Source organism: Lissotriton helveticus, chromosome 5_1, assembly GCF_964261635.1.
Source record: "Lissotriton helveticus chromosome 5_1, aLisHel1.1, whole genome shotgun sequence".
NCBI lineage: Eukaryota > Metazoa > Chordata > Amphibia > Caudata > Salamandridae > Lissotriton > Lissotriton helveticus.
In genome coordinates, this window is record NC_136065.1 from 980158496 (window position 1) to 980173327 (window position 14832).

The 14832-nt window shown below is 45.4% G+C and overlaps 1 protein-coding gene across 3 annotated transcripts in view; it reads right to left on the reverse strand.

Moving 5' to 3' along the window:
- Positions 1-14832, reverse strand: part of LOC144755038 (uncharacterized) — a 446749-nt gene that overhangs the window by 178594 nt on the left and 253323 nt on the right. For 2 of the 3 annotated variants that reach the window (XM_078643489.1, XM_078643490.1), the window contains exon 6: positions 9068-9106. The exons of the other annotated variant lie outside the window; for it this stretch is intronic. In XM_078643489.1, the coding sequence (XP_078499615.1) occupies positions 9068-9106 (39 nt within the window). The remainder of the gene's footprint in view (positions 1-9067; positions 9107-14832) is intronic. 3 annotated transcript variants of the gene reach the window in all.

A 14832-nucleotide genomic window follows, 5' to 3' on the forward strand; every position in this document is an offset into this window, starting at 1 on the left:
CTTATATTACATCCAATTGTAATATACAGTCAGTATCAAGTCCAACAAATCCAAATTTATTGAACAGGGAGTCTTTGTACATCTGTCTCCAATTTCACTTTATTACAGTTTTAGATAACATGCGTACATCCGCCCAGTCAACACGTTTCGTCCAATAGGACTTCCTCAGGGTTGGGTAAATTCCTCAAAGGAACAGGTGACTTTTTCCTTTATTCCAATTCTAGTGGGTGCTAAGTATCCTCATAGTGTCCTTATTTCTGCATGATAAAAGGTTAACTGCCTTCTTTTGTGATCTGCTGTGTTCCCTGTTGGGTTCCACTCGGAACCAGCGATTTGTTTCAGGCTGATACATCTATGTTGAACCGCTGGCCTTCAGGCAGTGCATGGAGCACTCAAGTGATGCATTGGTGCATCGCAGACATCGGCGATGTGGTGTCCGAGAATCGTGCAGTAGCAGTGATGCAGTGGCACTGCATTCTGCAAAGTTGGGGCTTCATTGTACGTCATAGTTGTTGCTTTGTGCAGTCGGCAAACAGTGTCCACGGCTTCATTGTAGGAAGCGGGAAGGAGACGGTGGCAGTGTCTCCAACCCGCTTGCCGGTCAGCCTCGCTCCTGAGGGTATTTTTAAAAAAAACGCCATAGCGATTGAATCGTTTTTAGAATTGAATGTAGACTGTGCTTTTAAATATTGTGTTTCACTTAAAATTGAAAATCGCATTTCCCGCATTACTCTGCACCAACACTTGCCTTAGACCACACTCCTGTGCCTCTATTGTCGCGCCATAGCGCTGGTAGCCGCCTCCCACCTCCCATTGTTGCTAGGGGGTGGTAGGCATTTGCGGCACTTCCGGTCCCACTAGGAGCGGTTAGCGCTCTAGTGGCTGCACACAGGGCTATTTAGGCGGAGCACTGGAGGAGCTCGCTGCGGGAAGGAGACGGTGGCAGTGTCTCCAACCCGCTTTCCGGTCAGCCTCGCTCCTGAGGGTATTTTTAAAAAAAAACGCCATAGCGATTGAATCGTTTTTAGAATTGAATGTAGACTGTGCTTTTAAATATTGTGTTTCACTTAAAATTGAAAATCGCATTTCCCGCATTACTCTGCACCAACACATGCCTTAGACCACACTCCTGTGCCTCTATTGTCGCGCCATAGCGCTGGTAGTCGCCTCCCACCTCCCATTGTTGCTAGGGGGTGGTAGGCATTTGCGGCACTTCCGGTCCCACTAGGAGCGGTTAGCGCTCTAGTGGCTGCACACAGGGCTATTTAGGCGGAGCACTGGAGGAGCTCGCTGCGGGAAGGAGACGGTGGCAGTGTCTCCAACCCGCTTGCCGGTCAGCCTCGCTCCTGAGGGTATTTTTAAAAAAAACGCCATAGCGATTGAATCGTTTTTAGAATTGAATGTAGACTGTGCTTTTAAATATTGTGTTTCACTTAAAATTGAAAATCGCATTTCCCGCATTACTCTGCACCAACACTTGCCTTAGACCACACTCCTGTGCCTCTATTGTCGCGCCATAGCGCTGGTAGCCGCCTCCCACCTCCCATTGTTGCTAGGGGGTGGTAGGCATTTGCGTCACTTCCGGTCCCACTAGGAGCGGTTAGCGCTCTAGTGGCTGCACACAGGGCTATTTAGCCCTTGCACTTTCTTGAGCGCGCAGAGATCGCGCGCAGCCCCGCCTAAGACCCGCCAAAGAGCTGCCCGTCTGCGCCCGTCCGCGACAGGATGGGGCACAGGGGCCATGGACTCTGTCTCAGCCCGCCCAGCTCTAACAGGTATGAGCAAACAATATATAACATATTCCGCCCAAACACTACGGGATCACAAGCCACCAATTGAATGCTGCACTAAAATACCCTGGCAGACAGTTGAGGGAGGCTTCTCATGTCTTCAGTGTCGACGTCAATCAATCACTAGTATTACCCAATCAGAGGCAAACACTCCCTCAGATGGATTAAAGAGCTTCCTCCTAAATGTACGATCCCTACCCAAACACCAGCACCAGGTTTGGGATTTAGTTAACACTATTCAGCCGGATATATGTTTCCTCACCGAAACATGGATGAAGCCCCATACAATCACAGCCATAGCAATGGGGATCCCATCTGGATATAAGTTTAAACACCTAGACAGAGAAGTGAAAACAGGTGGTGGTTTGGCCATAATACATAAGGACGAGATAAAGGTCACAATACTCGAGCAACATCGAAGTCTACAACTAGAAATCATGATCTTTAAAATCGACCTAACTAGCCACACTTCCTGGAAAGGCGCTCTGGCTTATCGTCCACCAGGATCAAACCCTGATTTTGCGCTCACTCTTCAAGAGCTTTTAGCTCCCTGTCTTAAATCTAAAGAAGACTTTATTCTCTTGGGAGATTTTAACATCCATGTAGATCAGCCAGAACTATCCGAATCCATTTCCCTAGTTACGGATCTATCAAATTTAGGTCTAGAATTACAAAATAAAGGACCCACACATAGGGGCGGCCACACGCTAGATTTAGTTTTTTCCAACTGCACTAAATTAACCTGTCTTTCAGCAAGAGAGATTCTTTGGACGGACCATTTCTTGTTAGAATTTAACTTACTGATTCCAAAAAGATCCACCAATAAAGCACCATCTCCTCCTACCTGGCGCCGTCAATGGCATAAAATCTCAGTCAATAAACTACAGGAAATTTGGATACAACCTGCCATATTGGCAGAAGACACAGCAGATATAGCGTTGGCTAAACTTAATGATTCAATTAAGCGAGCCATTGACATCTTAGCCCCTTTAAAATCACATAAACAGTATCCTTCCTCTAAGCAGGAGATGCAACAATTAGCAGAAGCGGGTAACTGTCCCAAAGAGCTTTTTAAAATTCTGCAGAATTTTATAAAACCCGCCGCATGTGAGAGCTCTGACGATTTTTCGCAGACTCTATGCGATGAAATCACGCTATTCTTCGAGGAAAAAATAAATACTATCTATGAAAGAATAGTGGCAGCTAAGAACAACATGGGTGATATCGATAAGCCCCTACCCCCGATCCTGCCAAAGCACAACAAACATCCGCTGCTATCTATTCCTCCAATTGACAATGCAGAGCTCCTTTCCCTTATCGCCCATATTAAATCTGGATATCCATATGACCTCCTCCCTGCCAAGATGGTTGCCCCTCTGATTTCTCTCTTGGGACCCTCCATACAGAGTGTTATTAACATCTCCCTCATGAAAGGACAGGTCCCGGCAGACTGGAAAAGAGCGGTGGTAAACCCAATCAGGAAAAAAGCGGCTTCTCCATGGACAGACCTCTCAAACCTGCGTCCTATTTCACTTCTGCCTTACATCGGCAAAATAGCAGAGAAGCACGTGAACACCTATCTATCAGGACATCTAGAAGCGACGGAGGGCCTGGACTACTCGCAATCTGGGTTCAGGCCTAACCACAGCACCGAATCAGCCCTCCAGACAGTGACCAATAACATCAAAATGGCACTGGATGAGGGCAGTTCTATGATTCTGGTGCTGTTGGATCTCTCTGCCGCTTTTGATACGGTGTCTCACGCGGTGCTCCTCGATCGTTTAAAGGACGTAGGTTTGGAAGGAGTGGCTCTGTCATGGATGAAAAGTTTTCTATCTGGTCGCTCCCAAGAAGTTTGGCTGGGCTCCCACAAATCCACCTATAGGGAGCTCAACAAGGGAGTGCCACAGGGCTCATGTTTAAGCCCAACACTTTTCAATGTGTATGTGGCCCCCTTGGCCAACTTAGCAAGATCATTTGGGTTTACCCCGGTGTCGTACGCCGATGACACCCAACTCCTCTTTCCTTTTAAAAGTCTGACCCCTGCAATAAAAAGATCATTTGCAGATGGAATGAGAGCAATATCAGAGTGGATGTCATCAAACTGTCTTCAATGCAACGTAGGGAAAACAGAGGTCATGTTGTTTGGACAAGCGGCAACACACTGGTCACCTGAATGGTGGCCCTCAGAATTAGGTCCTGTTCCCAGCCCTAAGAGTACGGTAAAAAACTTGGGAGTGTTACTAGATCAGACACTCACTTTTAAAGATCACGTAAACCAGGTGGCTGGTACCTGCTTTCGGGCAATTGGGATGCTAAGAAGAGTGTTTCCCTATCTGCCAGATTGCCACAGGAAAACACTTGTGCAGGCGCTAGTCATCAGCAGAGTGGATTACTGTAACGGTCTTCTTTTAGGAGCCAACGAAGGACAACTTAATAAGTTACAAGTAATCCAAAATACGGCAGCAAGGACAGTCCTGAATGTTCCCCCTAGGACTCCTTCCCGCCCCCTGCTGACTAGACTCCACTGGTTACCGGTGAGGAAACGAGTACAGTTTAAGACTCTATGTACCATTCACAAAAGTGTGATAGGCGAAGGCCCAAAATATTTGGCCAAAATCTTTCAGCCACACGTTCCTGGGCGCTCTCTGCGTTCTAGCAATCAACAGCTACTGCAGATACCTAGAATAAAGAAGTCTAGACAAGGAGGCCGAGCGCTGGCTCATGGGGGACCAGTGCTCTGGAACTCTCTACCTCTTGAGTTGAGATCACTCACTAGTCACCTGACTTTCCGGAAGACCCTAAAAACACACTTATTTACCAGCAACTAATTTCTTCCCTTGTAAGATGTACTATCCCTTTTGAATAAGACCATCTGGAGCTATATTCTTACTGGCAAAGCGCGGAGATACCCCTTTGGGGGTCTATTCAGGCGCTATACAAGAATATAAAATAAAATAAAATAAACGGTGATTTATCAATTTTGCAGAGGAATGCGCTGGTTCAAATCAACCTGTTAGGGTTGATGTGTTTGTTGCTGGGATTGCAGCGCCAAACACTCACTTCCAAGGGTAACGACTGGATTTGGTGCCCCTTGGCAGAGCTGGGCTCACAATAGAGAAGCCCAGGAATTGGTAGCAAGATGCAGATAAAGTTTTAATAACCCTGAGAATTCAGAAAAAGGAAGCAAGCACAAAAAGCTCTTGGAGTATCTTTAGAGATGAAGGATGTAGAGAGTCAACTCCAGACCTTTTTCTCCCCCAGAAAAGAAGCAGCCAGCAGGAGGTCAACTCAGCAAAGCAAGTAGCAAAGTGCCAGTCTCTCCTGGCAACACAATAGCTCTTCTTCCTGGTAGAATGTCTTCAGTTAAAGAAGTATTCTGAGTATATGATGTCAGAGGACCATTACTTATACCCATTTTAGCCTTTGAAGTGGGGAGACTTCAAAGAAAGAACTTTGTAGTGCACAAGACCATGCCCTTCCTTCCCTGGCCCCAGACTCACTACAGGGGGTATGAAACCCTTGGTGTGGGGACATGCACAGTCCTATCCAGGTACATGTGTCTGCTCCTGCCTCTCACTTTAGCTCAGGAAGACCCATCAGCCTGGCGATGGGCCTTCAGGATGTGAGTGGCACACCTCGCCTCCCTTTTTGTGTGACTATCTAGAGGAAATGCACAAACTACAGCTGTCACCCAACCCAAATGTTTATTCCAGAGACGGGCACAAGGCACAGAATGGTTAAAGTAAGAAAATGGCAAATTTCTAAAAGTGGCGTTTACAGACCTGCAATTTAACAACTAACTTCACTAAAATATGTGTTTTTAAAATGTGAGTCCAGAAACACCAAAATTACTTTTCCTATATTCACCAATTGAAAGTTACATTTTAGTGAAACAAATGTAACAGTATTTCACTACTAGGACATGTAAAACATACATGTCCTGCCTTTTAAGTACACTGCACCCTGTCCAGGGCCCACTCTAGTGGTTGCTTATGTGTAATAAAAGGTTTATGCCTAACAAGTATGTGATCTTGTCAGGTCGGAATGTCAGTTTAAAACTGCACACACAGGCTTTGCAGTGGCAAGCATGAGACATATTTGAAGGACTACTTATTTGGGTGGAACAATATGTGATGCAGGCCAACTAGTAGCCTTTGGTTTACAGGCCATGGGCACATGTAGTGCAATGTACTAGGGACTAGGGACGTATCAGTAAATCAAATATCCAATCATGGAGAAACCCATTGCCATTACAATGCCATTACAATTTAGACAGACGGCACATGCACTTTAGCACTGGGAAGCAGTGAAAAGATGCTAAAGCCAGCAAAAAATAAAGGTCAGCGCACAGTCAAAACAGGTCAGAAAGCAAAAAGTCAGGGGAAACCACATAAATAGATGCCAAGTTGAACATATACCATATACCCAGGCCCTGCTAGTTGACCTGCAACACTTAGAGTGCCATTATTTAGGTAGCACTTTAAAACAATTCCCCAGTCTGCCATTGCAAAATTAATGCAATTTTAAACTGCCAATTCAACTTGGCAATATAATCCCTTTGCCGGGCCTTAAACCTCCCTTTTAAAACAAATGCCACCCCTAAAGTAGGCCCTAGCTAGCTCATAGGGTAGGGCACATTGTGTAATTAAAAAGTTGGACATGTACCTTTACATTTTACATGTCCTAGATGTGGAAAACTCCTAAATTTGTTTTTCACTTCCGTGAGGCTACCTGTGTTTTAGATTAACATTGGGTTACCTTATTACATCTAATTAATGCTAATGTTTGACTGGGGCCAGGTAGCCAGTTCATGTTTGGTTTCTATAACCTAGTAATGAAAAATCCTCTTTCATGGTAAAGTCAGATGTTTAATGACAAAATTGGTCTGTCACACCCTCTCTTAAGTTCAATCCTGGACCTGCGAAAGTACTCTCAGAGGACTGCTTATTGCTGTAACCTGCTGTGCACTGTGCTAGACTGTTTTGCTATACTTGATAGGACTGCTTTTCTGCCTGGAGCCTGCCTTGCACCCTCGGAGGCCAGCCCTGCTGTTGAGCCCTGTGTCTTCCCCTGTACTCAGGACAAGCGTGACTCCAAGGGTTCGTTTCTGGCCTCCTGTCCATAGCCACAGGAGCACAAAAGGCTCCCCATCTTAAACCTGCACCTGGACCCAGTGTATGTGAGTCCTGAACTCTCAAATGGTGTTCCACCAGTCCTGGTCCCTTGGTTGTGGTGTAAACAGTGCCCAGACGACCAAACCTCAAAACTGAGGATTTGCAAACAACTGCTCTGTAAACCAGAAGGCGACCGGGAGAACCTGCTCATCTATTCACCGAGGAGCTTTGCCAGTTGGATTGATTTTTTGGCATCTCCTGCTACTTTCTTCTCCGCAGCAGCAAATCCTGTTCAACGGTCCTTCACCAGAGGGGTATCCTGTCTCCTGGACTGTCTCCGGCTACAACCTTCTGGCTCGTCCCGCTGGGGTTTTTCGACTTCCATAAAAACATGTAGCAATCTAACTTTAGCATTTGGCTGTCCAACCCTTGGACCAATTGGGCGGACTAGTCAGCAGCATGACAGAAGAAAGAGCTCTGTGGCTGGAGCCAGGTAGTGGGGACCTGTCCGCAGGGACAGGAGTATTGTAAATGTTGGAGAGTTGATACACTGTTCAGTCAGCTCTAGCATGTAGCAAAAAAGCCCGAGCACACCACCAGAGGGAACTAAAAAGGCTCTTAACACCAAACTGGGTTAGTATCAGCAACACGCCCACTCAGGTCGCCTATGCTTGTCCAGGGTTCCAGCAAAAGGCACTTGGAGTGGAGAGACATCCTGTAGTGCCAAACCTAGTGCATTCAAATCAAGGAGACAGAGAATCTAGAAGTCGCCATCGCCATGCAAGTGGCACCTAGTGGTTCATATACAAAAATCATGTGGCCGGCAGCCCTGCCGGCTCTCTGTCATGTAGCCCAGTCCCAGGTCAAGCAAGAGCATCCGTCTTAATGTATTTCAACACCACCTGCAGAGCTCCCAGGGCCCGGGGTCGACTAAGTCCCAGGGCTCCCTGAAGGACAGATCTGGGGCCTTGACATGCTCTGTGTAAAACTGGACACTGATGTCTCCCCAACGAACTGAGGCCTCTGAGAAAGCAGCGATTGCCTTCTTCCTAAGTACCTGTGGCCTTCAACTGTGACAGTTTCTCAGTTGACACGACCAGCTCAATCCACTCCTGGTTGGCATCAGCAATCCCAGTAGCCACCTCCACTTCTCCTCTCGGGCTGCATGCTGACCATGCACATGGAGCACTAACGGTGTCTGGAGAGGCGGATTCAGCATCTTACCATCCCCCTAGCAGTAACACCATGTTTCCATATCACTGAGCATAGGAAGAGGGGCAGGTATGCAGTGGCTTTCCCTTCCCTGTAGCGTGGGGCACTTATCTCAGCATGGGACCCCGCTCAAAGGGGGAGGCCCTGTGTCTGCATCATGGGTGGTGCCTAGATATGATAGGCACCAGTGGAAACTTTTGCGCACCACTGTTGTCAGCTCTGGTCAAGGAGAGTGATCTATGGAGCAGGCCTCTTGCTCAGTTGCAAAAGCCAGATTTCAGCCACTGAAGATTTGTATCACTAATCTATACATTTGCTTCCACACAGTCAAGATACCAATAAACTCTCTCTTACCTTAGTAAACGTTAGGACTGTAAAAGTCCCCTGCTATGCCTATCCTTTTACTTCTGTGCCCCTTTGGTCAAGATTTCCAACATTGCCCCGAAGACCTTTTACAATCGTTCCATACAAACTTGTACTTCTGGCCAATATCACCAGGCTGCCTGACTGCCAGTTAGGAATGGAGCTCTTTGCAAGCTAATGATATTTTTTTTCAAATTGATAAATGGATTCACCACCATCTACATCTCTTTAATACTGAGCTCATATGTTCCAACTTAAAAGTTGTTCTCAGCCATCCTTAAATGTGTGGTCACATTCAAATCTCCAAATGAACCAACAAGCTTTTGGTCCTTCTGATTTCAGGGGTCCCTGCTCAGCAACTATCTTCCTGTAGAATCACACTGTGTTTCTCAGCTCACCCCCTTCTGGATTTCCGTAAAGGAATAACTCAATTTACAAGGATAACCAAAACCTAATAGGGCAATTCCCATATTTTAAATATGCATATATAAACCAGTTGTATTGTCATATTCATGTTCAACATTCACAACACAATAAATCCCAAAACATTGCTATATTTTCTCACCGTAACTAATATATACTTACATATTGTCTTGAGTATTTCTTGCCAAAGTGCTTTAGCTTCTACATCAGATAAACAAGATATGATGACATAAAATCAATACACTGATGTCTATGCAATCAAGATTCCCAATAACTGAGTTTATATACTTTTTTCCTGTTCCCACATTCCTTAATCCTTCGCCCTACCAATGAGTTTGCAAACAATAAAACATGGCAATAGTAGTTTGTAAGTGAGAGATGTTTAGGTATACACAAATAATAATCAAACAATTGGATAAAGCTGGGGTACTAGTTATAATCGATACATCAGACTACTGCAATAAAGCAATAATATAACTTGAAGATGAAGCTACATATGTGACACTTTCCAATAATCCAACATCTAGATTACAAAACTAATTAGAGTAACTTCATAGAGAAGTAGTGAATAGTAGCTGAATAAGTGAGAAGAGTCAACAATATCTAATTAATCTACATACAATTATTACTGCCCTCTATCTAATTTGAAAAATTCATACAGATCCCAAGCATCCAGCTGAGCACGCAAGCATTGTTGATATTGAATTTCTTATTCAATCTCCTTTGCATAAATTTAAAGTATAGCATAAATCCTTCTAAAATAGGTGATATTTCAACCCAATAACACCTTTTGAAATGAGTCTGTAATTCACAATAAAGTATTTCTATTTCAGAAATGAATATGTCTAGTATCTGTAGATGTTGTACACAGTTATTGGATCTAATGCGAGCCCAGTTGAATTCTGATATGTATAGGTATTAATTTGAAAAATGACACTTATTTGGTAACCCTTTACTAAATGACAAAATCAGCAATTGGACCTGGGACATTGGGAACCAATCTAGTGGTAAGGATCACCAGATGAACTAACCATGTTCAATCACAAATTAAACTAAGTCAACAAAAGGCTTACAATTTCATATCACTAAGATTTTCATATATACATTTTCTGATAGTATATGTTAAATATGTGAATAACATTCCAAAAATACACATCAGTGAGTTGTGAAAATAAATTCATCATATTCCTCACAAGCTTTCTTCCTAGAAATATAGTGCAGCTACTACCACACTGCTAAGTATTTGGATGATATGAATCTCCAATAGGAATAAGCAACTATAATGCAAAAATTAGATCAAATAATATAAGGAACACATTGTGCAAGGCATCCCATATAAATAATTGGCTTTAAGGTGGAAAAATGTGTAAAAAGGGAAAAATAGGATAAAAGCAAAATGAAAAGTAACATAGCTTCATTATAATCCCCTTTAACATCATTAGTTAAAAGAATCATCATTAAAACTGTGCAGTGACTTATCAATAATGAAACACAACTATCTTCAATGATAAGTTGATATTTGTAAAGAAAAAAGTTGAGATATTACCTTGGCACAGTTGACTCAAGCAATCAATGAATACAATCTTTATTTAGAATGCTTGGACAGCATTCGTGAAAAGTACATCAACCACCACAAGAGTACAATACAAACAAGAAATACATTTAGAATAACATAAAATTGCCTTTGTTTTTTTTAAATGAATTTCTAAGTTTTTTTTAAATTCTATTTGCTAACTATGACGTCCTTGTAAGCTTCATTTTTTTCAGTGAATTTCAAAGGTTTTTTAAATCTAATTACTAACTATAACGTCCCTGCAATATTTGTTTTTTTGTGAATTTCTAAGGTTTTTTAACTAGCAGTCAAGTTGGCAGAGTGGTGGAGAAAAGGTGCTGGCCCTCCGACTAGCTGTCAGGAATTCTGCTGCATAGGAATTTCAGGAGGTACCAGGAGGGCTTCCTGGCCCCTAAGGTCTCACCGGAGCCAAGGGGACTTTATCCCCCAACTAGTGGTGCGCCAGCAGGAATGGTAGCAGAGTGGTGGAGAAAGGGGTAGTGGCCTCTGACAACTTCTCAGTAATCCTGCTGTATGGGAATTACTAAAGGTAACAGGAGGGGTAGTTGGCCCCCAAGCACATCCTTGTGGGACAGCTACCTGTCCTAATACCTCCATGCAGCAGGATTACAGAGATCTGATATCAGGCCACGCCCCCTTTCTCCACCACTCTGCAAACACACCTCCTTGTGCACTACTGCTTGGGGGATGAAGTCCACCTTAGGCCTGAGGCCCTCAGGAGGCAAAGGTACCTCATCCCCCACCAGCAGTGTGTCAAAAGGTTCATTTGCAGAGTGGTGGAGAATGGGGCATCACCTGAGACCACCTCTCAGCAATCCCACTCTGTGAGTCTTATTGGAGGTAACAAGTGGGCTAGTTGCCCCCTAAGGACCCTTCAGCAGCAAACAGGACTTCATCCCCTATTAAGAGCGTGCCAGGAGGTGCATATGCAGAGTATGAGAGAAAGGGGGGCCTTCGACGAGTTGCTGGCTTTTGATTTTTCTTGTAAGGCAGGGGGACTGCGTGGCCCTCCTTCACTTGACCCTTTTGGGCCCTGGGGACCCCATCCCCATGGCTAGGTATTTGTTCATGTATGATAATAAAAGTGAAGGAGGGTCATGCGGCCCATCTTCCCATGCTGATTTTGGCCTTGGGGACCCCATCCCCCGGGGCCCGGCCATTTATAGTTTTTTGTAAAAAGGGAGTGGGGCCTTGCTGCCCAACTCTTCAGGGCATTTTCGGCTGCAGGGACCCCATCCCCTGGGGCATGGCCTCTCACGGGGGAACACGGGGAGCCTGAAGGCCCCCGTGGACCCAGCCGGCTCCTGCCTTATGTGGGAGCCGGTATTGCTCTTTGCAGCTAGGGAGCTGCTAACATGCAGCTCCCTTGGTGTTAAAAGCGAAGTGTGATCTGCTTTGAGCAAGCAAGAGCAAAATGCTCTCGCTTGCTTAAAGCAGAGCACACTGTTTGCTACAGGATTGCAGGAGCAGTGCTCCCAACATCCTATATCAAACTACAATATCCCGAAGGTGGGCACCCCAGGACATTGCTAGAGTCAGCCCTGGGGGGGGGGTCCCCAGGGCCATTTACCCCTTCAAGAGGGGGGCCGCATAGACCCCATCCCATTTTGAAAATAGCTCCGGGGAGGTGGTGGTCTCCGGAGCAGCGAGGGTTGCATACCCCCCATTTAAGTATGGTAACTCTGGGAAGGTGGCAGTCCCCAGGGCTGTGTGGGGGGGCAGAGCCCCCATGCATCTTATTTGAATATAGACCAGGGAGGTGGGGATCCTGGGGCTGCAGGGGCCACGCGGCCCCCGCATGTCAGCCAATTAGCCCTGGGGAGGTGGCAGTCCCCAAGGCTGCATGTGGAGGCTAGAGCCCCAATGCATAATAATAAAATATTGCCAGAGGGAGGTGGTGGTCCCAAGGGTTGTAGGTGGCTGCAAGGCCACACGCCCTTTAAACAAATTGCCCCTGGGAGGTGGCCCCCCACACTTCAAATAGCCCGAGGGAGGTTGCGGTCCCCTTGGCTGAGGGAACGCAGGCCCCCTCATCTTTATTTTTAATTTCCCACAGGTACATGGCCAACCCAGAGTCCTAAAGTAAAAAAAGCACGGGAGCCCACACTTTGGTTTTTTTTCCCAGCCAGATTTGCAGATCAAAAGCAAATCCTGGTCAGTTTCTGTTTTTTAAATGCTAGGGGCCTCTATAGCCACCACTCTGCAAATGTGCCTCCTGGTACAGTACTGGCTATGGGATGAAGTCCTCTTGACTGCTGAGGGTCCTTGGGGGCCAACAACCCTCATCTTACGTCCAGTAGCTCCCACACACTGGGATTGCTGAGAGGTCATCGGAGGTCACACCCCGTTTCGCTGGCATTCTGCAAATGCGCTTATTGGTGCATTAATGCATTAATGGTTGGGAGATGAAGTCCCCTTGGCTGCTCATGGTCCTTGGGAGTGAACAGCCCCTCCTGTTACCTCCAATAAGTGCCACAGAGCGGCAATGCTGAGAGGTGTTCAGAGGCCACGCTCCCTTTCTTCACCACTCTGCTAACGTGCCTCCTGGTGCACTACTGGTTAGGGGTAGGAGATCCCTTGGATGATGATGGTCTTTGTGGTCCAAGAATGCCTCTAGTTACCTCCAATGAGTCCCACACAGTTCGATTGCTGAGAGATAACCAGAGGCACACTTCCTTTCTCCATCACTCTGCAAATGCACCTCCTGGCATACTGTGGGTTGGGGAATGAAGTCCTCTTTGCTGCTGAGGGACTTTGGGGGCCAAGAAGCCCTCCTGTTAATTCCAGTAAGTCTCTTACAGCAGGATTCATGATATCTGGTTGGAGGCCAAGCCCCCTTTCTTCACCACTATGAAACGCAATTACTAGTTAAAAAAACCATAGAAATTCACTTAAAAAAACAAAAGTTTACAGGGACGTTATAGTTAGGAAAAATAATTTAAAAACCTTAGAAATTCACTGAAAAAACAAAGATTGCAGGGGACTTACAGTTAGGCTCAGATTTCCCTTGTACTAAACCGCTGAAATTCAGCAGTTATAGTTACCTGAGTTAACTATAACTTTTGCCCCTACAATGCACTGTTTATGACCTCACTGACCGCACATATTACATCACTCATGACATGGTCAGTGAAATTACTGATAACATCACTGAGGGCATCTTAAATTACATCACTGATGAAGTCATCCACAGAATCACTCACTCATACACTCACACCCCTCTAGAACCTCTCGTATGCCCACTAAGACACCCATACAACCACTCACATACCCATTCACAGACCCACACCAGTACTTATATTGCCATTCAGTCCTCCATAGAGTCATTCAAACACCCACTCACCCACTCCTACAGCCACTCACACAACCATTCACTCACCCATATAGTCACTCATACAGCCAATAAACCACCCGTACAGCCACTCACATAGCCACACACTCACCCATACAGCTATTGACAGACTGTGAGAAGCTGGCCTGGTATATGATGTACACTTTTGTAAGTGGACCTCTTGCACTAGTCAAGGCAACCATTATGGTTATTTAAGAGGCCTTAGACAACCTTAGAAAGCTGTCTAAGTGATAGCTGTGGAGAGCAGCCTTCAAGCTTAGTCCAGTAGGAGTGTAAAGCAGCTTGTTTTACTAGAATGCAATCTTATAGTATAGAGTAAGTGAAAAATAACTACACAAGGTATTTATAAAAATATGTATTTATTATATAATATTCTCTAACACATACAAATATCTCCTACCCGGAGATATGCACAATGCACACAATACTTTTCAAAGAAACACAATAAATATACGTAATACCCAGTGAACCCCAGGGGGGACCAGTCCATATAATAAGATAGTTGTATACAAACCTCGCCTCGGATGAAGACAGTGTCAAGAGGATGTATAAGTGCTAGGGACCCAAGGAACGACCCAAGGTGAGTGACTAGGAACCCCACTGAGAGCGTGTGCAGTGTGAAAACACCACTGCGTGCTTCGTACAAGTCTACTTGTAAGTTGCGGTTGGATTTTTAAAGATTAAGGACCCTTCCCAGTGGACTCTGAAGAAACCCTGTGGAAAACAGAATGTTGGAGAGCCACCCCACCTGTGGATACCCTAGTACCCACATTACCTACACCATGTGCCTACGTGTGAAGTGATATCAGAAACTGCAGTCGAACCCAATGGAGGACTTCAGAAAAGTGCCACTGCTGAATAAGGAGAAAGTGGCCGGTGGAATCCGACAGTGTATTCAAGTTGTGAGGAATGTGAAAGCAGAGGGTACAGTCTATGTCACTCAGGAGTGACCAGGAGACTTGGAAGACGAATTCCCTTGGATGTTGGAGTTTACAAGGACCT